The sequence below is a fragment of the Myotis daubentonii genome, chromosome 4 (genome assembly GCF_963259705.1).
Source record: "Myotis daubentonii chromosome 4, mMyoDau2.1, whole genome shotgun sequence".
Taxonomy (NCBI): Eukaryota; Metazoa; Chordata; class Mammalia; order Chiroptera; family Vespertilionidae; genus Myotis; species Myotis daubentonii.
In genome coordinates, this window is record NC_081843.1 from 14,073,041 (window position 1) to 14,100,830 (window position 27,790).

Sequence of the window (27,790 nt, forward strand, 5' to 3'; positions counted from 1 at the left end):
ATCTTTTGGATAAGATTATTAATTCTTCTGGGGTTTACTTTTCTATGCAATAGATATTTTGACCTATGAGTGGTTAGAAATCATTCATCATGCAGTTGAAAATAATTTTTTTAAATGCAGTCACTTGCCCAGCCAGTGTGGCTCAGTGATTGAGCATCGACCTATGAACCAGGAGGTCATAGTTCAATTCCCAGTCAGGACATATGTCCAGGATGGGGCTTAATCCCCAGTGTGGGGCATGCAGGAGGCAACCTATCAATGGTTCTCTCTCATCATTGATGTTCCTATATCTCTCTCTCCCTTCCTCTCTGAAATCAACAAAAATCTATTTTTTTAAATACTGTCACTTGCTATAGAATGTGGCAACCAAAATAATTTTCTAATACATTATAAAACAACAGTTTGTCATTCTATTTTTTTTTTGTCATTCTAGTTAAAAGTTTCTGGCAGTATCATATCATTACAGTTTAGGACTACAGATATAATTGCCTTTTAATTTAAAATTTTCTTTAAAAGACAATTAAAATCTTTAAATAACTTGCCATGGAAACTTCAGTATACGTTACTTACTTATACATTTCCCTCAAATGTATAACCACGGTGATGCCCAAGTATAGCTTAAACTTTTATAGAATTTAAAAGTTTATTAACAATAATTGTTTTTTATTTCTTACAAGAATGAATTTGCTAAAAATAATTTGGCTACTTACCATCTATTTCGAACTACTTTTGTAGTTTCACCATCAATGTTCAGTGTAGAAATGTAAGCATAAAGAATGCCATAAAAAGGATCATCTTTTCCTTCATTCTTCAAAGCTTTTACCTTTAATTGTTTAACTGTATAGACATCAACTATTGTATTTACTAAAAATAAAAAGAAGTTATTATAGCTCTCTCTATACATATTCTAAGAATTACAAAGAATTATATCCAAATAGAAAAGCTACAAAGTTCAAATGAGAACATGTAGAAGCTTCAGTTAAGTAACAGAACAATTATTATACTTACTATATTACAACTTATTAATATCAATGGGGGGAAAGCAAAAAAAAACACAATAAAAATGGGAAAGAATGAGAAATTAATGCTTATTAAAATGAAGAATGTATGAACAAAAATAGATACAGAGGCAGAGCAGCCTCGAACAGACTGTCAAACTACAGCGGGAAGGCCGGGGAGGGTTGGGGGGCAGGATGGGGGGATAAGAGATCAACCGAAGGACTTATATGCATGCATATAAGCATAACCAATGGACATAAGACACTGGGGGGTAGGAGAGGCCAGGGGATTGTCAAGGGCGGGGGAAAAAAAGGAGACATATGTAATACTCTTTGTAATACTTTAAGCAAATAAAACAATTAAAAAAATAAAATGAAGAATTTATGATTATCAGAAGATGCCATTAGAAGAGTGAAAAGGCAAGCTATGCAGTGGGAGATGATGGCAAAAGACAAAAGAATATCTAAAGAACTCTTAAAAATCAATGACCCAAAAAACCCATAGTCAACTCATTTATTTTAGCTTTCATCAGATTGGCAAAAGATTATAGAAAGCTCCAAGAGTTTTAAACTACTTTAAAAAGTCGAAATATAGCAGTTACAGAATCAGAATATTCTGATTCACTATGTAAAACAAAACTTTATAGGCCCCAATTTTGGCCCTTTAAAAATTCAAATAATATTTAATAGTCACTTACAATTTATGGATTCTTCCAAATAACTGTCAATTGCATCATCCTGAGGATTTGTTTCTTTATTTCCTCTTATAAAATTCAATAAGATGTTAGCTTCTGGTGTCTCTTAAATTGAAAATGCATAATAATTAAAAATCAAACTGATTACTTTTTTTTTTTATTGATTTCAGAGAGGAAGGGAGAGGGAGAGAGAGAGAGAAACATCAATGATGAGAATCATTGATCGGCTGCTTCTGCATGACCCCTACTGGGGATGGAGCCTGCAACCCAGGCATGTGCCCTTGACCAGAATCGAACCCGGGACCCTTCAGTCCTCAGGCCAACGCTCTATCCACAGAGCCAAACCAGCTAGGGCGTAACTGATTACTTTTTAAAGAACTGTAAAAGATCCAAAATTATTTTTAACTTTTGCCCATTTTAATAACAAAAGGGAATAAAATTAAAAAATGGAAAGGGGAGTACATAACTAAGGGAAGTATCCAAATAGATTTTTGTTAAAACAATCCCATTCTGGAAGTGTGTGGGAGGCAACCAATCGATGTTTCTCTTTCTCTGTCTCTCCCCCTCCCTTCTACTCTCTCTAAAAATTAATGGAAAAATATCCTTAGGTGAGGTGAACAACAACAACAAAAAGTCATATAAAGGCGGGAGCAAAGGGAAGTTTTAGAGGGGGTAATGGGGGCAAAATAATTTTTAAAAGTCATATAAAACAATCTTTCATTTTTAATTCAAATGAAATCTAAGCTTTGTTTTCATTCTTAAATACACAAATATTGGAATATGTGAGACAGTCATTTTCAAAGGGATAAAAAATTTCAGATAACTTTTTACCTGGATTAGTTGTAATAATGGTTTTTGAGATTACAGTTGCTGTCATGCAGTTTCGAAATTTGTCAAAATTTATTCTTACATCTGAGGCAAATATTACTGTTTGGGGAAAAAGCCATTTTTAAATTATTACATGGGGGGGGGATAAAAAAATGACAAATATTAAACACAATCATTGCAGTATGATACCTGTTTCTCGTGGCACCCAGCTCTGTGCAAGTAGAATGGATTCATTATCCCAACTGCACATTAAAAAAAAAAAAGAAGAAGAAGTGATAAAAATTGACTACATTAGAAAAAAACTGGCAGTAAACATTATTTACCAAAAAAACAAACAAACAAAAATCTTAGGGCTGGGGTGACCCATTCCCCATGTGGCCAAAGGCACAAGTTAAAGATGTTGGTTTCTCCTGCATTTTGCAGAGTTATACTGTCTATTTCACAGAGCATTTAACATCTACATGATCAAACATTCCTCCAATACCATTAATCTTTAACAACTTCTGCTCCATCAATTCTTTCTTTTCTCATCACTCAGGTCACTCCTGGCTACTTGGAACTGAGTGACTACAAGTCTAAAGACTTTAAAGACACTCTTTCAGACTCTAAGGGAGGGGCTCAGTAGATAATGTGCTCAGGGCACCTGATGGATTGAAGGCTCATTTCACCTTTAGCACCAATGTCATCCAATACCCTACAGTACTTAGAATGTAGTCCTGCCCCACATCCCCACACCAGGCACCCCACAGAAACAAGCCTTTGATAACACTTGCTTTTCTATCATCTTTCCATGGTCTGGGTCCAGGGTACTATCCAAGGAATTATGGAAAATCTGGCATGTTCATTATCAATGGGACCTAATAAACCACAATTTTTAATAAAAGGCAGTGCAATAATACACTAGTCCAGTGTGTCCATCTAAATAATCCCGCGTCATCTAAAGATCTCATTTTAAGGTAAATCTTACAGCACAGACTGCAATAAGTCAAAATACAAGAGTGAGTTTTATTTTTAAAATATCATTTCTCTCCTATCATTATTCCTCTCCTGATATTAAATCCATCATATTTTTGATAAAATAAAAATGTTCTGTCTTGATAATACTAGGGATTTCACATTTTGGAACAGATATGGGAGGTTACCATATCATTGCAAAAGAAGACTCCATCTCATCATAGAGTTTAACTTCACACCTCTGGCCTTTTCTTCGGTCTGATGTTGTAAAGTATTTTGGCTCTCCAACCTTAGAAATTGAAAGAAATCATTATTCTTCGTCTATAATAGTAGAGGCACCTAAATATTTGTTGATGGAAATACTCAGATGTTTACCCTTTAAACAGCAAGTAAGAAACATCAAAATACAAGAATCACTAATATATATTTAACTAGAGGCCCAGTGCACGAAATTCGCAGTCCAGGACTCTTCGGAGGGATCAGTCCGGGACCTCTTGCTCCTTCTGCCCGCCTGCTCGCTATTCCTTACAGCTTAGCTCACTGCTCCTTAGCGCTGCCACGGAGGCGGGAGAGGCTCCCGCCACTGCAGCTGAGCTCGCCAGCCATGAGCCTGGCTTCTGGCTGAGCAGGGCTCCCCCTGTGGGAGTGTGCTGACCATCAGGGGGCAGCTCCTGCGTTGAGCGTCTGCCCCCTGGTGATCAGTGCGCATCATAGAGACCAGTCGTTCTGGTCGTTCCGCCATAATGATCGCTTAGGTTTTTATTATATAGAATTATATAGATGATTTAAAAGCATCTATCTCTAAGCTAGGTGTATTTAACTGATGTTGTTAGTTACACAGTTTGAAGAGAAGTACAAATATATGTATTTTAAGTTAAGATTTTAGTGTCTTTCAACATAACAGGACAAATGTTCCATGACAAGCCCATGGGTGGTATCTATCTAGGCTCATTGAGGATAGAAAGTATATTTTCAACATCTGTGTATCCCCCTGGCTTAGTATAGGGCCTGGCACAGAATTCATGTCACTAAATGAATTCAGTCTCTCTGAGTCTCAATGCCCTCATCTTTCTAGTACAGATATGAATATCAATACTTCCTTTGTACCTTTATAAGGACAATGTGGGGAGGACCAAATGAGGGATGTATGGGAAAGTGCTTTGACACAGTCTGATTCAATCCACACTATGTCAAAGCACTTTCCCATACATCCCTCATTTCCATCTTAAAAATGTAGGTGAACTCAGGGACCCTTCTGTCAGAGGCCCAGGGGTTCTCACATGGAACAGCAGACACCTCTGACAGTCACATAGCAAGGTCCCAAGAACAGACTAACAACTGACTGCACCCTATGCCACTGTCACCACTGCATCTATTAGCAGGGCTGAGCTCCATGGGAAGGAGCTGAAGAAAGACTCACAGCTACCAGCAGAAGAGCAGTATCCAGAAAGACAGTTGGAGGAAAGGACAGCCAGAGTATGAAAGAGGCCTGCCATATCACAACAGGCCTCTTGTACAAAAAAGAAAATTGTACAAAAAAGAGTTTTAAAGTAAAGAGACCTAAGCAGAGGTAAGAAGGAAGAGAGAACAGGTTAATTAAAATGTGAAGAAGATAAATGTAGGAGGGATGAAAGCAAAATGAGAGAAGTAAGGCAGTGAAAAAAAAAAATAATGTAATTCTATAGAAGAAGGTACCAGACTCATAGGATGGAGGTAGGGGGAGATACATGGAAAAAGCTGTTGCAGGTTTTGACTTATGTTTATACTGAATGTTAGAAAATTCTTACTAAGTTGTAATATAATGACATTATATAGGATTGCAGGGAAACTGAGAGATCATATCCTGCCTTTAAGTAAGATTGGATCTAAATTGCTGAGAAAGTGATTTCTCCTACTTTTCACGATTGTCATGTAAGGTGTTGATTCCTCCATCCTGGATTATATTGAGTGCTCACTGTGTGGCTGGCACTGTGCTAGGCTGGAGCTAGAGTGATGAACAAAAGCACATGCCTTTCCATCAAGGGCCTGTCATCAAGTATAGTTGACACTCTTATTGGTTAGTCATTTAATACGGAAAAACAATTAGCAATTACTAACAACATTAACTACAAGTACCTAAATCAATTTCCTTTTGTGTGTGTGTATCTTTTGACTACCATCATTCCATACATTGAGAGAAACTGATCTTGTCCCTTTAATTTTCTTTGTGTACTTTATTTTTTTAAATATATTTTTACTGATTTCAGAGAGGAAGGAAGAGGGAGAGAGAGATAGAAACATCAATGATGAGAGAGAATCATTGTTGGCTGCCTCCTGCAAGCCCTCCACTGGGGATTGAGCCTACAACCCGGGCATGTGCCCTTGACCGGAATCGAACCTGGGACCTTTCAGTTCGCAGGCTGACCCTCTATCCACTGAGCCAAACTGGCTAGGGCATTGTGAAACTTTAATTTTAAGGTCCACCTCTTAGTCCCTGCCAAGTGACTCTAGTCTTTCCAAGGGAGTTCAAAACGTGGGCAATAATTAAGTAAGAGGGAGATTCTGATGTAACAAATGGTGAAACACTCCCAGAGCCCCATGCAGTGTTGTCTTTCCCTGCTTTTCACCACAGGATGCTGTGCAGTAGGTCACCAGGCCCCAACTACAGTTCAGTTGGCTATTCTCTCTCCCTCTCCCATCTCAGGACAGCTCTGAAAACAGACCCAGAATTGATTCCTTGATTTATACAACTTACACCCCTTTAAGTAACTTCATTGAAATCTTCAAGTCAATGAATTTACCCTTTCCATTTGCATCTTTAACCGAAGTATAAAAGGCTCTCATATAGTTAGTGGATCATTTATGAGTGTGTGCTGCACTTAACATTCAAATACGATTTTATGTTGCTATTCATTAACATATAAAATGCTACTTAACCTTTAATGAGAAGTGATATCATTTTCTTAATTCAACTGACTACTGATCAAGATACAGAGGAATATTTACTCCAGCTGGTTACTACTTTCCAAACACAAATTAAGTGATAGAACTTCCCTGCCAAATTGAACTTTGTGGAGGTTTAAACTTACCGACTTCACAGCTGCAAGCACATTAATAATTCTCCCATCAAGACTGTGTCCATTTGCAACAATATCACCCAATGAATAATAATCCCGAGATTCTTTAACAGGTAAGTGTATCAAAGAAAGTAACTTGGTGTCCACTTCATAACTGGAACAAACTTTTACTATTGAATGATCTTCACTGAGCAATAGTTTACAGTCACTAAATTGTAAACACACACACAAAAAGTTACTATTAAATGATTTTTTAAAATAGAAAAATACTTCCAGGTTCACAGTTAAATTATTTTTATTGTAATTTAGACTAGAATAAGAAAATGTATACATTTTACTCATAGAAACATTAAAAATGTAGTAAAATATTTTTGTCTGAAATATATTTTCATTAAGAAAATGTTTTGAGGACCAATTTGTACCTGAGTGCTAAGCATACCAGTTGTCTGACCTTACCTGAAACTCTAGCTTCAGTTTCCTTCTCTGTGAAATAAAGGTTTAAAAGCACTCTACTCCATGTTTGTTATCTGTATCTCTATAACACTGAGCACCCTGCCTACAGATTTTAAACCAAGGACTGTGCTTCACTTACTCCTGTGGTTCTCTGTATCAAGTAGATGCACAATATTAACAACTGAACTTGAATTGAGGCACTCCCCTTCCAGCCAATCAACTCCTAAGTCCCCTTCCTGGAGGTAATTTCTAGCCCTCTAATGCAGGCCCTTTTCCCCCACTAATGCTTTAGGTATTTACCTCATTACTTCTCACCCAAACTTTGGCCCTGTCTCCCTCTACAGTATCCTCCTAAAGTAGCCAAAGTAATCTTCCTAATCCACAAATTTCAGTGTATTATTTCCCATCTCAAAGACCTTTTGTGTAGCCATCAACAAAGAATAAAGTTGTTACAATGGGCAAAGCTGTCTGTGAAATGTTTCTGCTTCTCTATCAAGCTTTTCCTCCTGCCTCTCTCCTGCCCTTGCCCTATATCAGCCATATCAGACTATTTAGCTATGAAACTGACATTTTTATTTTTATTTTTTTTCTAAATATATTTTATTGATTTTTTACAGAGAGGAAGGGAGAGGGATAGAGAGTTAGAAACATCGATGAGAGAGAAACATCGATCAGCTGCCTCCTGCACACCCCCTAGGATGTGCACGCAACCTAGGTACATGCCCTTGACCGGAATCGAACCTGGGACCTTTCAGTCCGCAGGCTGACGCTCTATCCACTGAGCCAAACCGGTTAGGGTGAAACTGACATTTTTAGACCAAAAAGTCAAACATCACCACTTTTATATGGTTCAACCTACTATTCACTGTTCTGGTAAATATCAGGAGGTTTCATATTTGTTCCCTCTTCTAAGAATGCTCTTCCCGCCATTCATTCATTCATTCATTCATTCATTCATTCATTCCATAAATATTTATTGTGAGCCTGTTCCCTGCTGGACCACAGTCTAGGCATGAGGGTGAAGAAGATAGATAAGACCTTTGATCTCATGGAGTTCACATGTGTGAGGAGACATGGCATTTAATCAAACAATCTCAGATAGTGATTGGGGTTTTGATAACAAAAAGCAAAGGGAGAACTGGAAGGGCTACTACAGAGTAGATGGGAAAGGGCTAAGGAGGTGACATTCAAGCAGACACTTCAGAGAGGAGAAGGAGCAAGTGAGTCAGGGGGAGACTGGGCTCCACCTGAACCTGCCTCTTTGCTCAGCTTCCCACACCCGCCCCCTCCCCCCTTTCTTACAAGGCTGCTCCTGAGAGCTCACCTTCAACAAACCATTTGCATAAAAATCCTCCTCCAGGCTCTGCTTCCAGAGAACTTGAACTAAGATATTAAGGCATGTGAGTAGAGTTATACTTTGATATGAAAATATACATATGTGACTTTCAAGATTTATCTTTTCTTCTAATTGTTCAGCTTTAATGTGACTAGAGTCAAATTTTTTAAAATCTAAGAATGAGAATCAAAGTATTAAAAACAGTCATTTTTTCATGTGACCCTATATCAAAGTAAATTATTTCATAATAAAAAATAAACATTGTGGCCCTGGCAAGTTTGGCTCTGTGGTTGGAGCATCTGACCTTGGATCGAAGGGTCTCGGGGTCAATTATTGGTTGGTCAAGGGCACACACCTCAGTTGCAGATTGGACCCCTGGCCCTGTGTCTCTCTCATGTTGATGTTTCTGTCTCTCTCTTCTCTCTCTCTCTCCCCACTCCTTCCCTTCTACTCTCTCTTAAGAAAATCAATGGAAAATATATTCTCAGGTGAGGACAAAAAAATAATAATAATAAACATTATGTGCCCTGACCATTGTGGCTCAGTTGGTTGAAGCATTATCCCCATGCACCACCAAGGGTCACAGGTTTGATTCCTGGTCAGAGCACATGCCCAGGTTTCAGGTTTGATCCAACCCACTCCTCCCCCTCTGCCCCTGTTGGGGCATGTACAAAGGCAACTGATCCAGGTTTCTCTCTCACGTCAATCTCTCTCTCCTTCCCCCGCCTCTCTAAAATCAATATAAAAATATATATTCTCGGGTGAGGATTAAAATTAAGAATAATAAATAAACATTGTGAGGGAGAATTAAAGTCCTGATTTTCAAATTAAGCTTACCTTTAGTAAGCTGCTCATTCGACACACAAAAACTCATTAATAATAACCATTCTAGCACAAAGCTTATTGATATCTGTGTTAAATACCTAGGAGTTGCAGGGCTGAATTTTTCTTCTCTTTCTAATTCCTTTCTTTGGATCAAGGGATTTTCAATTGTCACTAAAACAGAGGGAAAAGTATGATGCTATTATAAAAAAGTAACAGGTTAAATAAAAAACAAGTGCACATAATAAACATTATAATGTTATTTCTAATTTCTGAGTTAGTGTTAAATATCCTTCCCAATCATTTTCTTGTGTCCCTGGGAGAAAAAGAATCCTGGGGTATGATCATCAACTGACCCCAGATGATATTTCTTATGCTTTGTGTTTAAATCCCAACATATGACCCACATTAACATTACTTTATTGATTAATTACACTGAGCATTTTATTTGATTACAAGATGCTCTTCTATATTTGATTTGATTACAGCATACTGTTCTATAAACACTTAATTGATCTTCATCCAATTCACAGTTGCTCTTGGAAAATAATAGTGGGGCAGAAAGAGCAATGCAAAATCTGAGTCCTGATTTGAGTTAAACAACTTAATAAGCTTATCAGCTAACATTTTAGAGTTTCCATTTCCTCATGGTCTACATTAGACCTTTTTATGTTCTATTCTGCTAATTACTCACACAATCATTCCCTTTTTACAAATAAAAAAATTGAAGCTCACAAAGGTTAAATAACTTTCTTGAGGTTTTATATCTAGAAAGTAGTAGAGCTAGAATTAGAATTGTTCAGATTTAAAAATCTGTAATCTTTTCACTCTACCACACTAAAATCCTATTTAAATTTATAATCATTATTGACTTTACACTTTTAAAATCCCTATCTCATTCAACTTCACAACCCCCATCAACATATAACATATCATATACTCTATATACTAGAGGCCTGATTCATGAAACTCGTGCAAGGGGCTTGGCCCTCGCAGTCGAAGCAGTTTGCCTTGGCCCTCACAGCCCTGGCTTCATCTGGAAGGTCATCCAGAAGGACATCTGGAAGGTCGTTCGGCTGTCTGGTCTAATTAGCATATTACTATACACACACACACACACACACACACACTTTTTAAAAAATTGATTTCAGAGAGGAAGGGAGAAGAAGAGAGATAGAAACATCAATGATGAAAGAGAATCACTGATTGGCTGCCTCCTGCATGCCCCCTACTGGGGATCGAGCATGTGCCCTTGACTGGAATCAAACCCGGGACCCTTCAGTCTGCAGGCCGATGCTCTATCCACTAAGCCAAACTGGCTAGGGCTATAACATATTTTAATACCAAAATATATCTTTAGCTCTATATAACTAATGTTCTGGCATTTATCCAAGGAATGTTTCTAATTGTACTGGGCCCTGTGAAGTCTGCAATATTTTCTACCTTCAACTCCGTATGTTCAATTACTCTATTATTCAGTTAGAGAGCTACTACATACAACCCTGAAAGTTAATAATACAAGGCAATATATGATTAGGCTGCTTCATACTACAATATTGGAGAGTAGTAGTTTAACTGCATTACCCTTCCCCTTCTTTTTTCTACCATGAAAGAAAGCTGGAATATATGCTTTCTTATTGCTTATAGTGCACTAAGTTCTACACTTTATAACAAGCACACTATCTCATTTAACATTCATGAGAATCTGTAAGATATTAATTCATAATTGAGGCCCAACAAGATTAAGTGTGAATAAAGGTTGGAATTAGGATCTATGTGCTTTCAAAGTCCTTGTTCTTTTTGTTATACTACACTGTACTACCAGAGGGATATTAGGGTGGGGAGAGGATGCAAAAGATTTGGTATTTTAGACTAAAAGTAAAGTTTCTTAAAACCCATTAAACATTTGCCCTGGCTAGTGTGGCTACTGGTTTGAGTGTCAGCCCTCACACCAAAGGGTTGAAGGTTAAATTCCAGGTCAAGATCAGGTACTTGGGTTGCAGGTTCAATCCCACACCATGCCCCCCATCCATAGGGCACATGTAAGAGGCAACCAATTGATCTCTCTCTCCCCTTCACTCCCTCCCTTCCACTCTCTCTAAAAATCAATGGAAAAAATATCCTTGGATGAAGATTAACAACAACAAAAATCCATTAAAATTAAAATCTATTTTATCAAAATCTATTTAGCATCCCTATTATGTTAAATTATTTTAGCAACAATAGGGATTGATGTAAACTGAAATATGAAATAAACCAGATATAAAGCTACCGAGTAAAAATATGTGACTATTACATTTGTATGTTTCAAGTAATAATGCTGAATGCCTTGTATTATGTTCTTAAATCTTGACTTTTTGTCTGATAAGGTTCTTGAGAATTATGAATTGTGTCTTATAGTAGTCCTCCCTTATTCATGGTTTCACTTTCCACTGTTTCAGTTACCTACAAGCAACCACAATTTGAAAATATTAAATGAAAAATTCCAGAAATAAACAATTCATAAGCTTTAAAATGTGTGTGGTTCTGCATAGCATGACGAAATCTCGAGCCACTAGAGGTCAGCCATCCCACTCCATCCCTCCTGAAATGTGAATGATCCCTTCGTATCCAGGCTGCACACATTCCCTACTAATTAGTCATTTAGTAGCTGTCTCTTTTATCAGATCAGATCAGATAAAATATCAGATATTTTGAGATACAGAGACCACATTCACATACATTTTACTACAGTATATTGTTACAATTGTTCTATTTTATTAGTTATTGTTCATCTCTTATGTACCTAATTTATAAGTTAAATTTTATCACAGGTCTATGTGTACAGGAAAAAACACTTTATATATATATATATATATATATATATATATGTATATATATATATATATATATATATATATATACTCACAGGGGTCCCTCAGCCTGGCCTGTGCCCTCTTGCAGTCCAGGAACCCTCGGGGGATGTTCAACTGCCGTCTTAGGCCTGCTCCCCGGGCAATCAGACATCCTTAGCACTGCTGCAGAGGTAGGAGAGGTTCCTGCCACTGCTGCCGTGCTCACCAGCTGTGAGCCCAGCTAAGGGCTTCTGGCTGAGTGGCACTCCCCCTATGGGAGCACACTGACCACCAGGGGGCAGCTCCTGCATTGAACGTCTGCTCCTGATGGTCAGTGTGCATCACCTCGACTGGTTGTTCCACCGTTTGGTCGATTTGCATATTAGCCTTTTATTATATAGGATACACACATATACATATAGTATATGGTTTGGTACTATCTGCATTTTCAGGTATCCATTCACTGGGGGTCTTGGAACTTAGCCCCCCTATATAAGGGCAACTACTGTATTATATTTTGACTCCCTCAGAGTAGTTACTACAACCATAACAAAGGAATAATACTATAATAAATACAATTTAAGAATCAATGCCAACTTACCACACTCACCAACCCTAAAGCTGGCAGAAAGTGATCTGATGTAATCTTCATTGCCCCAGGATGCTGCATTTACAAAATGCGTTGGTGAATCACGAATGGTGAAACTGAAAGTGTACCTTTCTGACCCAATATCTAAGGGAAAATAAATGTTTTTATTTTTCAAATGAAATGTTCCATTATACTTTTGAAAAAATATTATTCTGATGATAATAATAATACTCAAATACATGGTATAAAATATTATTTCAAATATAAATTCTGTAATAAGTTATACTTGCTTTTATGAATTTCAAAGCTGCCAAAGTAGATAATCACCTTACTTAACCCCTGTTCCCTTTTCCCAGTTACCTGTATATTTGAAGGGAAATTACACATAGGTTTGAATCATCCGGATATTAGCTTAGATCCTCCATTTCTCTCTTACTATTACTGTTTTAACCTAGGTCAAATTCAAATCTAAATTATTTGAAAACAAATTAATGTGTGCTACTAAATGATACCACTAGAGGTCAGCAAGTACATCTTTTAAAAATTTTTTTATTTCTTTTGCTAATTAAAAAAAACAACACAACCTAACATACATATACAAATTATAGATATCTATGGAACTGTAATTAGTGTTATCTTTGGGGTGGGGCCTGGGCTGGGAAGAGTTGGGGATTAAGTGAAGAATTTTACTTTTCAATTCTATGACCTTCTGTACTGCTTGATTTTTAGTGAAAATATATTATATATGTTGTATGTTTAATGTTTTTTAAAGTCAATAAGCACATTTTCTCAAAAAAAGGAATACTGTACATATAATCATATAAAGTAGTCAAACACTACAGCAGTGGTTCCCTACCTTCACAGTCTAAGTGAAAATGGTATTTTATTGTTGTAAATTTAGTTACTATTTAAATATTGACTTTTAAAAATTCATGTATTTTTCCATCATCATTTATCCCCCTATATAATTCATGTATTTTAAATTATCCCTTGTAAAGCTTAGAAAACAGGTATTTAAACTTTTTCAAATTACTCAAATGGTAATTCTGATCTAATTAAGTAGGTAAAGTGAAGACACAAACAAGTATGGGTGAGAGATGACATCTTTGTTTTTTACCTCAAAAATAATAACAGAATATTACATGCAATACAATAAAAATAAAGGTGCCTATCACTCTACCAGGAGTCAAATAACACAATCACTAAGATGATTCAAGCAAAATTAATGTCTTCTTCCAAAATTATCGGCTGGCTTACTAGAGCTCTAATTCCCTCAAGCTGTATAGAAATACACTATAACCTTTAATAAACACCATTGACACTTTTAAAGCTAATAGTAATGAGTTGCTAGATATGACATTCTATATTGTAACTTTGCATGTTAACTACAAAAGTTTGAAGATGAGTTGTTTTTAAAAATCCAATTTTAATCTTGGATTATGTTTCCATAGTCCTAACACTCTTGCACAGTTCGAGCAACTCAGTAAGGACCACTAAAGCTAAAGTTAACTAAATGAAAGATGAATATTTTTCATTGAATTATCTGGTTGTTGGAGTAAATATGTAGCTATTGCTGCCATACTTCTCTCCTTCAACACTACTCTATCATGACATATCCCTGCTCCAAAACCTTCTTTCTTATCACTTTCTGTCTTATTTGAGATTTACCTGTGTACCTGTATCTCTTAGGCTGAAAGTGATAGTTACTATGGGTCACACACCCTTTCATTTAATTCTCACACCAGCTCTATTTATCTCGATTTCACAGCTGGATATAGGACACATTTCAGATTACTCAGTGACTAAATAAGCTCAGTCAATCTAGCTATAAGTCTAGACTCTCAGACACTATGATATCTGAAGAGGATATGAGACTACAATTGCCCTTTGTTAACCTTTATGCAGGGTTTAACACAGTAGAGGTACTCAGTAAATACACATTGATACACATTAATAAGTTGATCAACTTAACTATCTACTTGGGCATTTTATCTATAAGCTTTCAAATATGTGTTTGAGAAATATCAAATAAAATCATTAAAAATGGTTTTAGCATGGTTCAGTGGTTGAGCATTGACCTATGAATCAGGAGGTCACGGTTCAATTCCTGGTCAGGGCTCATGCCGGGTACAGGCTTGATCCTTAGGGTGGGGCGTTGCAGGAGGCAGCCAATCAATGATTCTCTCTCATCATTAATGTTTCTTTCTCTCTCTCTCTCTCTCCCTCCTTCCCTCCCTCCCTCCCTCTCCCTTCCTTTCAGAAATGAATAAAAATATTTTTTAAATGATTTTAATGTCCTCACACACATAGCCTTAAATTGAGTACTTTACCATACAATAGAGAACATGGCCATTGCTCTTAAGGAGTTAAACAGGCATGAGAAATTTAATCACTAAATACATTTTGTTGTAGTCATAAGCCACAATTGATGAAAAGTGAAGCAAACTGTTAAAACTCAGCTTTTTCTGTCTGGAAAGCCTTTGACATCTGTTTTCCCAATAACTATACCGATTATTTTCTGAAAAACAAAAAGGTTACAGAAAACAAATATTAAACACAGATGTAGACGGTAAATTTAATTTCATGGACTTGTTATATTTTACTGGCTCTAACAAACATTTTTTACTAGGAACCACTTAAATGTATTTATTCCAGACAAACTTCTAAAATAAGTTCATAAATGTTCAATTCCACAAGGAATAGTACAAAGCAATAACATAGTTAACTACTATTACAAATATAATCATTTAATACTTAGTATGTTTCTACTTTATTTTCAATCACTAGGTAGAGTACAGTAACTGCCTATGCTATCAATCCTTACTAAATTCATTCAAAGCACATGTATAATGCAATTTAATTTGCCATGGACTTCAAAGCTTTCTTTTATTTAGGGTTTTCTAACAATCCACATAAAATTGCTTAGCTTCTTAATCCAAACATGCTGAACAGTAATATAAATTAGATTGCAACAGAACTTGTAGTATATTGCTGCTAATAAATCTAAGCTCTAAAGTCCTAGATTTTAAACCTTAAAGATATTAACATCTCTTTAACCTTTTTAATGTTCTCTTTAGTGACTACCAAAGAAAAATTAAATATTAAAAAGTGCTTTGAGCCCTAGCTGGTTTGGCTCAGTGGATAGAGCGTTGGCCTGCAGACTAAAGGGTCCCGGGTTTGATTCTGGTCAAGGGCACATGCCTGGGTTGTGGGGCTTGATCCCTAGTGGGGGGCATTCAGGAGGCAGCCAATCAATGATTCTCTTTCATCATTTCTCTCTCTCTCTCTCTCTCTCTCTCTCTCTCTCTCTCTCTCTCTCCCTCTCCCTTCCTCTCTGAAATCAATAAAAATATATTTTTAAAAAAAGTGCTTTGAGCTGAAACCGGTTTGGCTCAGTGGATAGAGCGTCGGCCTGCGGGCTGAAAGGTCCCAGGTTCAATTCCGGTCAAGTGCATGTACCTGGGTTGCGGGCACATCCCCAGAAGATGTGCAGGAGGCAGCTGATCGATGTTTCTCTCTCATCGATGTTTCTAACTATCTCTCTCCCTTCCTCTCTGTAAAAAATTAATAAAATATATATTTTTTAAAAGTGCTTTGAGAAATAAAAAAAATTAGATTTTTCTGAAAGGATAAACCTAAATTTATATTATTAATCTAGCAACTGATTTTAACCTTATAATAACCCTGTTACATTTAAAATACATTCAAGCCTGGCCAGCGTGGCTCAGTGTTTGAGTGTCCACCTATGAACTAGGAGGTCATGGTTTGATTCCCAGTCAGGGCACATGCAGGGGTGGGACGTACAAGAGGCAGCCAATCAATGATTCTCTCTCATCATTGATGTTTCTCTCTCTCCCTTTCCCTTCCTCTGAAATCAATAAAAATATATTAAAAATAAATAAATAAAATACACTCAAGCTTTTTTTTTTCATTTTATTTTTTTAAATTAAATCTTTATTGTTCAGATTATTACAGTTGTTCTTCTTTTTCCCCCCATAGCTCCCCTCCACCCTTTTCCCCCCACCCTCCGCCCTCACACCCTCCCACTGTCCTCATCCACAGGTGCACAATTTTTGTCCAGTCTCTTCTCGCAACCCCCAAACCCCTTTCCCCCCAAAGAATAGTCAGTCCACTCCCTTTCTATGCCCCTGATTCTATTATAATCACCAGTTTATTCTGTTCATCAGATTATTTATTCACTTGACTTTTAGATTTACTTGTTGATAGATGTGTATTTGTTGTTCATAGTTTGTATCTTTACCTTTTTCTTCTTCCTCTTCTTAAAGTATACCTTTCAGCATTTCATATCATACTGGTTTGGTGGTGATGAACTCCTTTAGCTTTTCCTTATCTGTGAAGCTCTTTATCTGACCTTCAATTCTGAATGATAGCTTTGCTGGATAAAGTAATCTTGGTTGTAGGTTCTTGGTATTCATCACTTTGAATATTTCTTGTCACTCCCTTCTGGCCTGCAAAGTTTCTGTTGAGAAATCAGCTGACAGTCGTATGGGTACTCCCTTGTAGGTAACTGAGTTTCTTTCTCTTGCTGCTTTTAAGATTCTCTCTTTGTCTTTTGCTCTTGGCATTTTAATTATGATGTGTCTTGGTGTGGTCCTCTTTGGATTCCTTTTGTTTGGGGTTCTCTGCACTTCCTGGACCTGTAAGTCTATTTCTTTCACCAGGTAGGGGAAGTTTTCTGTCATTATTTCTTCAAATAGGTTTTCTTTTTTTTTTTTAATCTTTATTGTTCAGATTATTACATTTGTTCCTCTTTCCCCCCCCCCCCATAACTCCCCTCCTCTCAGTTCCCGCCCCACCCTCCGCCCTCACTCCCCACCCACTGTCCTCTTCCATAGGTGCACGATTTTTGTCCAGTCTCTTCCCGAATCTACCACACCCCTTTCCCCCCCCAAGAATAGTCAGTCCATTCCCTTTCTATGTTCCTGATTCTATTATAATCACCAGTTCATTCTGTTCATCAGATTATTTATTCACTTGATTCTTAGATTCACTTGTTGATAGATGCATATTTGTTGTTCATAATTTGTATCTTTACCTTTTTCTTCCTCTTCCTCTTCTTAAAGGATACCTTTCAGCATTTCATATAATCCTGGTTTGGTGGTGATGAACTGCTTTAGCTTTTCCTTATCTGTGAAGCTCTTTATCTGACCTTCAATTCTGAATGATAGCTTTGCTGGATAAAGTAATCTTGGTTGTAGGTTCTTGGTATTCATCACTTTGAATATTTCTTGCCACTCCCTTCTGGCCTGCAAAGTTTCTTTTGAGAAATCCGCTGACAGTCGTATGGGTATTCCCTTGTAGGTAACTGGGTTTCTTTCTCTTGCTGCTTTTAAGATTCTCTCTTTGTCTTTTGCTCTTGGCATTTTAATTATGATGTGTCTTGGTGTGGTCCTCTTTGGATTCCTTTTGTTTGGGGTTCTCCGCGCTTCTTGGACCTGTAAGTCCATTTCTTTCACCAGGTGGGGGAAGTTTTCTGTCATTATTTCTTCAAATAGGTTTTCAATATCTTGGTCTCTCTCATCTTCTGGCACCCCTATAATTCTGATGTTGGTACGCTTGAAGCTGTCCCAGAGGCTCCTTACACTATCCTCGCATTTTTGGATTCTTTTTTCATTTTGCTTTTCCGGTTGGGTGTTTTTTGCTTCCTCGCATTTCAAATCATTGACTTGATTCTTGCGCTCCTCTGGTCTGCTGTCGGGAGTCTGTATAATATTCGTTATTTCAGTCCGTGTATGCTTAATTTCTAGTTGGTTCCCCAGTATAAGATCGAGGGTCTCATTAGATTTCTTGAGGATCTCACTACATTTATCGGCGGTCTCACCAGTCTTTTCGAGGGCCTTACTAAGTTTATCGGCAGCTTCTAGACAGTTCTCAAGAGACCTTAAAAGTGTGGTTCTGAACTCAATATCCTCCATTGACAGTTTTGTCCTGTTTCTTTGTCTCCGCATTTTTTATGCTTTCTTGGTACACCCCCTAGTGGTCTTTGTGCGCAGTCTTGTTGCCTTTAAGCCTTGATTGATGTCGGCAATACCGGGGGTGATTTGACCTCCAGGCTAACTGGCTATGAGAGTCCGCTGGGTCTGCAGTGGGAGGGCTTCTGTGCTGGATATCTAAGGCGGTGCTAATCTAGCCTTTGCCTGAGGCTATCTGGCAAATGGTTCTGCGCAGGGCTTGGGCGGGGCGGGTCCCAGGGGATCTACAGGGCGGGCAGGAGCGAGCAGTTATGGCTGCTCTCAGTTCCTTCCCCAGGGGCTCTGCCTCTCAGAGTCCCAGCAATGGCTGCAAACCTCTGAGAGAAAGCTGCCTTCGAGTTCCGACCGAAGCCAGACAGTCCCGCTTCTCCCGTTTGAGTCTTGCTCCCCAGAGACTCGCCCGGATCTGGAGCTCAGAGTCTGAAACTCCCTCCCGATTGAAAACAACAACCGCGCCCTCCGCCACCAGCCCGCTCTGCGCACGCACTCCGCACCTGAGTATTTCACTTCAGCACTGCGCCTCCTCTGAGTCTGGGTATGATATTCTCTTTCCTCCTAGTTGTAGAATTTCCACTCAGCCAGCCTTCCTGTGGTTTTGGATGATGTCCGTTCTGTCCTTTAGTTATATCTCTGAAGTGGTTGTTCGAGGCAGCGATCTCCGGCGTTAACCTACGCCGCCATCTTGGTTTCTCCTCCAAATAGGTTTTCAATATCTTGCCCTCTCTCTTTTTCTGGCACCCCTATAATTCAGATGTTGGTATGCTTGAAGCTGTCCCAGAGGCTCCTTACACTATCTTTGTATTTTTGGCTTCTTTTTTCATTTTGCTTTTCCAGTTGGGTGTTTTTTGCTTCTTCATATTTCAAATCTTTGACTTGATTCTTGCGATCCTCTAGCCTGCTGTTGGGAGTCTGTATAATATTCTTTATTTCAGTCAGTGTATGCTTAATTTCTAGTTGGTCCTTTATCACAACCTTGAGGGTCTCACCAGACTTTTTGAGGGTCTCATTAAGTTTATTGGCGGTTTCTAGAAAATTCTTGAAAAACCTTAAAAGTGAGGTTTTGAACTCTATATCCAGTAGTTTGCTTTCCTCCATTTCTGTCATTTGTGTCCTGTTTCTTTGTCTCTGCACTTTTTTATGCTTCGCTGTGTCAATAGAGTGGCTTTCTGTGCTAGGTGTCCTATAGGGCCCAGTGGCTCAGCCTCCCCAATTACCTGAGGCAGACACTCTTGGTGCACCCCCTGTGGGCTTTGTGCACAGTCTTGTTGTAGTTAAGCCTTGATTGTTGTAGGTATCACTGGGAGGGATTGACCTCCAGGCCAATTGGCTGTGAGAATCAGCTGTGTCTGCAGTGGGAGAACTTCTGTGCTGAAGACACCCTTCTGGGGCAAGACTTGCTTCAGTGGGGCTTTGGTGCTCACTGAATCTGCCCCCTGAGTGTGTCCTTTATGGATCCGAGGAGCTGCAATCTGGATGGTCCCACTTTGACCACCGGGCACACTGGCTCCTGGATCTCTAAGGAGCTGCTAATCTAGCCTTTGCCTGAGGCTACCCAGCAGGAGCCAGCTGTGACACAATGCAAGTTTCCCTGGGGCCTTGGGCCAGCTGCAGTTTGTTAGGTAATTATCAGATTGCAAAGGGCCAGGCCTTTCATATGCAAAAGCCTCCTTGCAGGGCTTGGGTGGGGCGGGGTCCCAGGGGATCAACAGGGTGCAGCGAGCAGTTATGGCTGCTCTCAGTCCTGCCCTCAGAGGCCCTGCTTCTCAGTGTCCCAGCAATCGCTGCAAGCACCTCCGAGAGAAAGCTGCCCTCAAGTTCCGACTGATGCCAGACAGTCCAGTTTCTCCCATATGAGTCTGGGTCCCCAGAGACTCTCCTGGAACTGGAGCTCAGAGCTTGAAAAAGACAACTGTGTCCTCAGCCACCAGCCCTCTCCGCATGTGCCTCTGTACCTCTGTATTTTACTCCCGCACTGCACCTCCCCTGAGTCTTGGTATGCTTTTCTCTCTCCTTCTAGTTGTAGAACTTCCACTCAGCCAGCCTTCCTGTGGTTCTGGATGATGTCCGTTTCGTCTTTTAGTTGTATTTTTGAAGTTGTTGTGGGAGGCAGCAATTTCCGGTGTTTACCTATGCTGTCATCTTGGTTCTTCCTCTACATTCAAGCTTTTTTTTTTTTTTTTAATATATTTTATTGACTTTTTACAGAGAGGAAGGGAGAGAGATAGTTAGAAACATCGATGAGAGAGAAACATCGATCAGCTGCCTCCTGCACATCTCCTATTGGGGATGTGCCCGCAACCCAGGTACATGCCCTTGACCGGAATCGAACCTGGGACCCTTCAGTCCACAGGCCCACACTCTATCCACTGAGCCAAACCGGTTTCAGCTACATTCAAGATTTTAAGATTGCCATATCCTAGTTGAGCAATTAGTCTTATTACATTTATACACACTGCTATTATTTCTTAAATTCCATATGCTTTCAAATCTCACTGAATTTTGTTGGAAAAATACAACTAATGGAAATACTGAGTAAAACTTTCTAACTAAAGAGGCAATTAGCAAACAGTTTATCATTCAAAAAAACTGTAAGAGCAATAATTATTTTTAACATTAATAAATTTTGAATTGCAAACTATTAAAGTTACATATAAATTTATCCTATTTTAAGAAATCAGATTTGCAAATGCCAAATGTAAATAGCAGACTGCTCAGGAGCAAGAAAGGTAAGGGACTGTGATAATTGCTTTACAATAAATTCACCTTATAAAATGATTCTACCTAGCTTTACTTTAAATACATAAGAGTCTTGTTATATTCGAAATTATTGAATTCCCCCATAACCCTTCCCCCCAAAATGAATTTTCACATAATCATTTCAGAAATTCACCTGTTGTGTATCTTTATGTCATAAAAGCAGCATAATGGCAAGTATTTAAGTCTATAACTTGGATAACTTGATTAGAGAATAGATACTGTTGAACAAAAATGTTTTATCTTTTTATTTATTTTCTCAACACTCTTTTTTAAAAAATATATATATATATTTTATTGATTTTTTACAGCGAGGAAGGGAGAGGGATAGAAAGTTAGAAACATCAATGAGAGAGGAACATCGATCAGCTGCCTCCTGCACACTCCCCCACTGGGGATATGCCCGCAACCAAGGTACATGCCCTTGACTAGAATCGAACCTGGGACCATTCAGTCCGCAGGCTGATGCTCTATCCACTGAGCCAAACCGGTCAGGGCTCTTTTTTTTTTTATTGCTTAAAGTATTACAAAGAGTATTACATATGTCTCCTTTTTTCTTTCTCCCCACCCTTGACAATCCCCTGGCCTCCCCTACCCCTCAGTGTCTTATGTCCATTGGTTATGCTTATATGCATGCATATAAGTCCTTCGGTTGATCTCTTACCCACCCTCCTCCCACCCTCCCCGGCCTTCCTGCTGTAGTTTGACAGTCTGTTCGAGGCAGCTCTGCCTCTGTATCTATGAACAAAAATGTTTTAATTGTACAATGCTAAACTTGAGTAGTTATTAAATAATTAAAATAAGCTTCAGATCATTTTGAACAATCACTAGTCATATATACAATCTCCTACTCTGGAGACAAAAGAGATACTAATTTTCATTTAGATGGCATAAATACAAAAACATTTAGGGGTACTTAATGTAAAACAGTTATACAAATGCAATGAATACCTATGTGCTTGTCAATTATACAAGCATATATCAAAAGAAGCAATATATTACCACAGAAAATTTCATTATAGAACAACCACTATATCATTGAAGCCTACCAGATTGGCCATATTTGGATGCAGATCTGAGAGTGCAGTGAAGTTCTTCAGTGCAAAGAAGTTTGCCATTTTTTTATCTGCATTTTAGAAAAAATAATTTAGGTGCATAAATTAAATAAATGAAATAAACTATAAACAATTCCAAGATTAAAAAAGAATTTATTTAGAAAAGCACTGTATAGTTTACTCATTCTTAGAATAAAGGTTTTATTACAACAGTGAAATGTAAGTTAATACAGATTCAACCTGTAAAATACATGTTCCAAAATGTCCTTTTATAGTTTTGAATGTATAGGTTATGCTTCAGTTTTTAAATTTACACTCCAAATATGTATAATTTACAATTTTTGAGCACTCTCAAATGTAGAGTTTCAGATGAGAGATGATTCAGTGGGACATTTATGGATTTAAATATTAGCATAAAGCCCACTTTTAAAAATATAGCAAAACTCTATTGTAAATATCTCAAATCATGCATTTGATTACACTGTGTGTGTGTGGACATACGCAGTGACTTTAACCTCACCTCTAGATGGTAAGCTCCATGAGGGCATATGTGGTGTCTAACATTTTATGTGTGTAATTCAATGCTATGTTGCACATAAAAGGCACTCAATAAATATCAAATAAATAAAATGACGGCTTGTCCCTTGGTATTATCATTAAAATAGGTTTTACTGTAGTAAAATTGTCAACTACACCAAAGTAGCAGATTTACTCAACTTCACTTCATAATACATGGCCTCTTTAACTGTGAATGTTCTCACCCACAGGTTATGCCCATAACACAAGTTTCAGGGAACCTGTGACATTAGTCAAATATGATTTTGAATTCCAGTGCCACTAGTTTGTAGTCAAGTGTTTTGCCACTCCTGAGTTTTAATTTCCTCATCCATAAAATGTGGATTATATCTGCCCCACAGGGTTGGTTTGAGAATTAGAAATAATGGACATAAGGTGCCTAGAAGTTCACAGACTCTCAACAGGTAAGAACACTGCTTTTCATTCTTATCCAATGTAACAATTTCTGTATTCAAGACTTTTTGGTGCCAGCAAAAACAACCGGGATATTAAGCAGTGTTAAGTTTCCTACTCATTCTTTGGTGTGGTCTGATCTGGCTCACTATGCAATTTCAGTCTCTGAATACTTGCCAAACCTTGACAGATTCATTCATTCATCCATCTACTCAACAAACATTACTGAGAGTTTGTGAAGTGCAAGACACTTGAAGATGGAGAGGATGAACTATTCAATACCTGGATTATGTATAAAAACACTACCACTACCCACATACATACTAAATGAGTTCTCTAAATTTTTACCCCTTAGGGTCTCTTAGTGGTTTGATCATTGATTTATGTGATATCATATGAACTCTTTGAAGTTCCTCCAATTTCTACTATTATTCAAAATATATGGTGATACTACTTTAGCGTCTGTTCCCTCCCCCACCCCCACCCCCCAAAAAAGACAATTTGCTTCTTTACCTGGACATTTTGATAAACACAAAGTTAAAATGAAATAAAGAGCTCGCTATGGTAACCCAGAGATTACACCATTCATCAGCAACTACTGTCCCTTCTGCTTTCCAGACATATTTTAAATGTCTCTTTTTCTCCATCTCCAATGCCATCTCCTCAGTCCAAGACTCAGTCATTCCTCACCTGGAGTACTGCAACCACCTGGTTTATGCCTATTTATTCACTCAACACGTGTGGTTGAGTGTCTGGTATTATCAGGCCCTGAATCAGGATAGAGCAGGACTGGGGCTGGTCTCCTACCTGGGAGCCTTGGAGAGGAGCAATGAAAACAGAGAGCCAATGTGGGACCAGATGTGTACAGTCTCAAGGCCACTGATTCAGATCCTTGGCAAGGGTGGCAGGAAAGAGTAGGTGGCATTAGAAATAGTCCAGTTAAGGTACCATTGTGGCAGTGTCACAGGTAATAGTTTGGAGTGCCTGTTATGAGGCCGGCCCTACACTAGACACTAGATCCACCATGATGATCTCTGACATTGCCACCCCCCAGGTCTCCCTGAGCTCTAAGCCCTCCTTCCACTTAAACCTCCTGTCTGCCCCAGAGCCCAAGCTGACCTGGCCGGTTCCTCCCAGGACCTTCCTGGCCCCTTATTTTAGGTTTCATGAAGGTGTGGCAGGGCCAGAGTCCTTGTGCTTCTCCTTGCTGGAGCATCCTCCATAGGGGAACGCTGCATTGCTTAGTCCTAACTCCCACTGGGGTTCTGGCACAGGATAAGGGGACTTTGAACCCACAGAAGGAAGTCACACTGTTTGCTACTGACTCTGAGAAGTCTCTGGCCCACAGATGAGCCGAGGCTGTCAGACACTTAGGACAAAGCCCACCAACTTTTCTGCTTTGAGACCATGGTCTCAAATTCTGAGCAGAGTTAAGTCAGTTTGAGGCCTGGGCCCGGGAGGAGGAGTTGTGAGCAGAGGGGAGAGGGCACTTGTCATAAACTTTGCTGACTTTTTTCCCAGGGCCAGGAAGGGGTGTATGTGTTTATGCTCCTGTGTGCGCTTTCCCTTCCAGTCAGTGCAACAATTATCCATGAAGAACTGTGTCAGGTGCTGTGCTGGTGCCCCAGAGCTACCTGACTCCGCCATCAGAACATCCCATCACCATCTACTCTGTCATAATTGACACTTCCTTTCCTGACGCCCAGAACAAAGCAATCCTCACCAAGTCCTCCAATTCTCCCTCCTAATTATCTCTTCCATCTGATCCCTCCCCCATCGCCATCCTACCACTCTCTGCTTCTACTTTTGCCTCCTCCGTCTCTTCTCCACATGACAGAGAATTCTTTAAAAACTTACATCGGCTCTCCCTTGCTTAAAACTCTTCCCAATTGCACCCTGAATTAAATCCCAACTCCTTACTATAGCCTTGTAAAGCCCAGCTGATCTGCCCTCTGCCCATCTCTTCGTCTCTTTTCTCTCCAGTCACCTGGCTGCTCTCCTTTCCTCAAACAGGACTTGGGGCCTTGGCGTATGCAGTCCCGGCCCTTGAGCAGCCTCCATGCCCACCCTCGGGTCTTCCCAAGGCCGGCTCCTCAGCATTCTTTGGGTCTCGAAGAGAAGCCTTCCCTACTCTCTACCTAACGTATCTCCCAGCCCGTTTCTCCTCTTAGTAACCCTAACCCATAATTGTTGCTTGTGCGCTGTCCTTTCTCCTCATTAGAAGGTGACAGAGCTGAGCCTTCTGTGGTCTCCTATTATGTCCTGCAGTTTAGTGCCTAGTGTGTTGCCTCGTGCATAGGTAGCTGCCGGTTTTTGTTGACTAAATTAATTAGCCCTAAATTAATCTGATTTGTCATTTGAGAATACTATTGCTATAATTAGCTTTTGAGATAGAATTTTCTTCAACAGCTAACTTTACATCATATCACGTGTTTAAATAATGGGGACAAGTACGGTTCATATCTTGCCATGCTAGACAAGTGGAGCTTCCAAGGAGCTCGGGGATGATGTTCCTGTAACTTCCTACTTTATTCTCTAGCTGGGGGGTGGGGGTGGGGGTTAGGCCACTGCCCAGAAGTCCTCTTTATATGGTCATTTCCACACAGAAACCTCCCCCTCCCGTCACAAACCACAGATTCTGTGACAAATCTTGGTAAAACTGGAAATTTTCTCTCATAGACGGGAACAATTTCAACTACCACTGTAGGTCCAATTCAAAAAGGTCATTTTTACTGCTGCTCTTCCAGGGAACTCGGCGAGTTCTGCATGTAAGCGTCCAGCTGACTTCCGGCGCTCGGGGCGCCCGTGGGAAAACGGCCGCTGGCCACCACCCTGGGGAACCGCGGCACCCAGGCAGGAGAACGCTTGTCAGTTACCTTTCCAGGCCGGTTCAGATCGTATAACTAAACACGGCTTTGCAGGAAAAAGAAAGCCGTATGACTGCCTTCAAACACCATTTCCTAAAGGCTGTCATTCCACGCCCTCCTCACACGGTCGCACCTCACAGGTCAGTCCCGCGCCCAGCCACTCGGGGATCCGAACTGCAGGCCCTTGAAAGCCCCCGGCGACGCGCGAGATCGTCCCTGTGTGTTCGGGTCGCGTTTGGAAATGTATTATTCTGGTGATTCCACTCTGTGACACCCCGGGAAAGGCACAAGGTCGGGGTGGCCGGGGGTGGAGGGGGGGCGGGCCGGGATGGGGCAGGACTTCTCGGGCCGTGGAACCGCTCTGTGGGTCCTCCCCCCGGGGACGCGGGTCCTGTCGCACCCGTCAGACCCAAGAATGTCCCACCCGGAGAAGGAACCCTAACGGGAGCGACAATGTGGAGTCCGCGTGGAACGCGCGCCTGTTCTGCCCTGAGGACACAGGCGCGTCTGGGGGCGCAGTCATTCATTCTCCGCGCACCGACGCGTTCCACCCGGTTCCACTGGACACGCGAATTCGAGGTGACGCGGCCCCTCGGGCTCCGACCGTGGGAGACTCCGTAAGTCCGCCTCACAGACGCCGTGTCCCACGCCCCGCCATCGCCGGCTGTCGGCAGTGCGGGGCCACGGTGAGCCGAGGGTCGGCCTCGCCTTCGCGACCACCTGCCCAGCCCGCGGCAGCCGGAAGAAGGCCGCCCCCTCCGCGGACGCCGCGGCCCGGAGCCCAGCCCTCAGGACCGGCCGAGAGCCCGCCGCCCGCCGCCGCCGCCAGGGGGCCAGGCTTCACCTCAGCAGTCCGCGCCCGCCGCTCCTCGCTCCCCGACCGCCGCCCGCCGCTCACAGCCCCGCCCCTCCGCCTCGCCGCCTCGCCCGCCGGCCAGCGCTCGAAGCTTCTCCACAGCACGCTCCGCCCGAGCTCTCTTCGCACCGCCTCCGCTGAGGTAGAACCGCCGGGCGACCGTTAGCGCTGGCCCCGCCCCGCTTACCTGTCTCCGACCCCGCCCACACCCAGACTCCGCCCACACCCAGGCTCCGCGCCGACCTCGCCCACACCCAGACTCCGCCCACACCCAGGCTCGGCCCACGCCCAGGCTCCGCGCCGGCCCCGCCCCGAGGTCTGGCTCCGCCCCTTTCCCCGCCCCGTTCCCTCAGGTCCCCGAGGGCCGGGAGGTCCCTCTCCAGTCCCATGGTGAGAGGGGAGACGGGGAGACTAGGGCGCGAGTGGTTCCCGTTTCTTTCCTTCCAGAGGGTGTCCTTCGGACTAGAGAGCAGTACGGGCCCTGAGAACCAGCGGCACAGTAAGGTGCGAGGGGTCCTTTCTGAAGAAACATGCCGGACGTGCAGAGGACATTGCTACGGAAAAGTATAGGCGCTGAATGAACACACGCACAAATGGGTGCAGGTGAAACTCGGGAAATCTGGATAAGGTAGTGAGCTGTGCCACCTCAGTAACCTAGTTGTGATCTTGCAAAATGTCCCAATCGGGAAAAGTGGGTCAAGTGTAGCAGGGATCTCTCTGAATTTCTTTTT

At 40.7% G+C, this 27,790-nt stretch overlaps 1 protein-coding gene across 2 annotated transcripts in view; it reads right to left on the reverse strand.

Annotated features, from left to right (window-relative positions):
- Positions 1–27,174, reverse strand: part of MEIOB (meiosis specific with OB-fold) — a 31,336-nt gene extending 4,162 nt beyond the window's left edge. The window contains exons 1-11 of one of the 2 annotated variants that reach the window (XM_059692698.1): positions 27,048–27,174; positions 22,362–22,438; positions 15,026–15,083; positions 12,578–12,709; positions 9,244–9,316; positions 6,544–6,739; positions 3,664–3,764; positions 2,711–2,763; positions 2,525–2,620; positions 1,697–1,798; positions 711–864 (exon numbers count right to left, since the gene is read on the reverse strand). In XM_059692698.1, the coding sequence (XP_059548681.1) occupies positions 711–864; positions 1,697–1,798; positions 2,525–2,620; positions 2,711–2,763; positions 3,664–3,764; positions 6,544–6,739; positions 9,244–9,316; positions 12,578–12,709; positions 15,026–15,083; positions 22,362–22,430 (1,034 nt within the window). In that variant the 5' untranslated portion in view covers positions 22,431–22,438; positions 27,048–27,174. Of the gene's footprint in view, positions 1–710; positions 865–1,696; positions 1,799–2,524; positions 2,621–2,710; positions 2,764–3,663; positions 3,765–6,543; positions 6,740–9,243; positions 9,317–12,577; positions 12,854–15,025; positions 15,084–22,361; positions 22,439–27,047 lie in introns of those variants that run through there. The other variant, XM_059692697.1, reaches the window with a different exon arrangement.
- Positions 27,175–27,790: the final 616 nt, after the last annotated feature.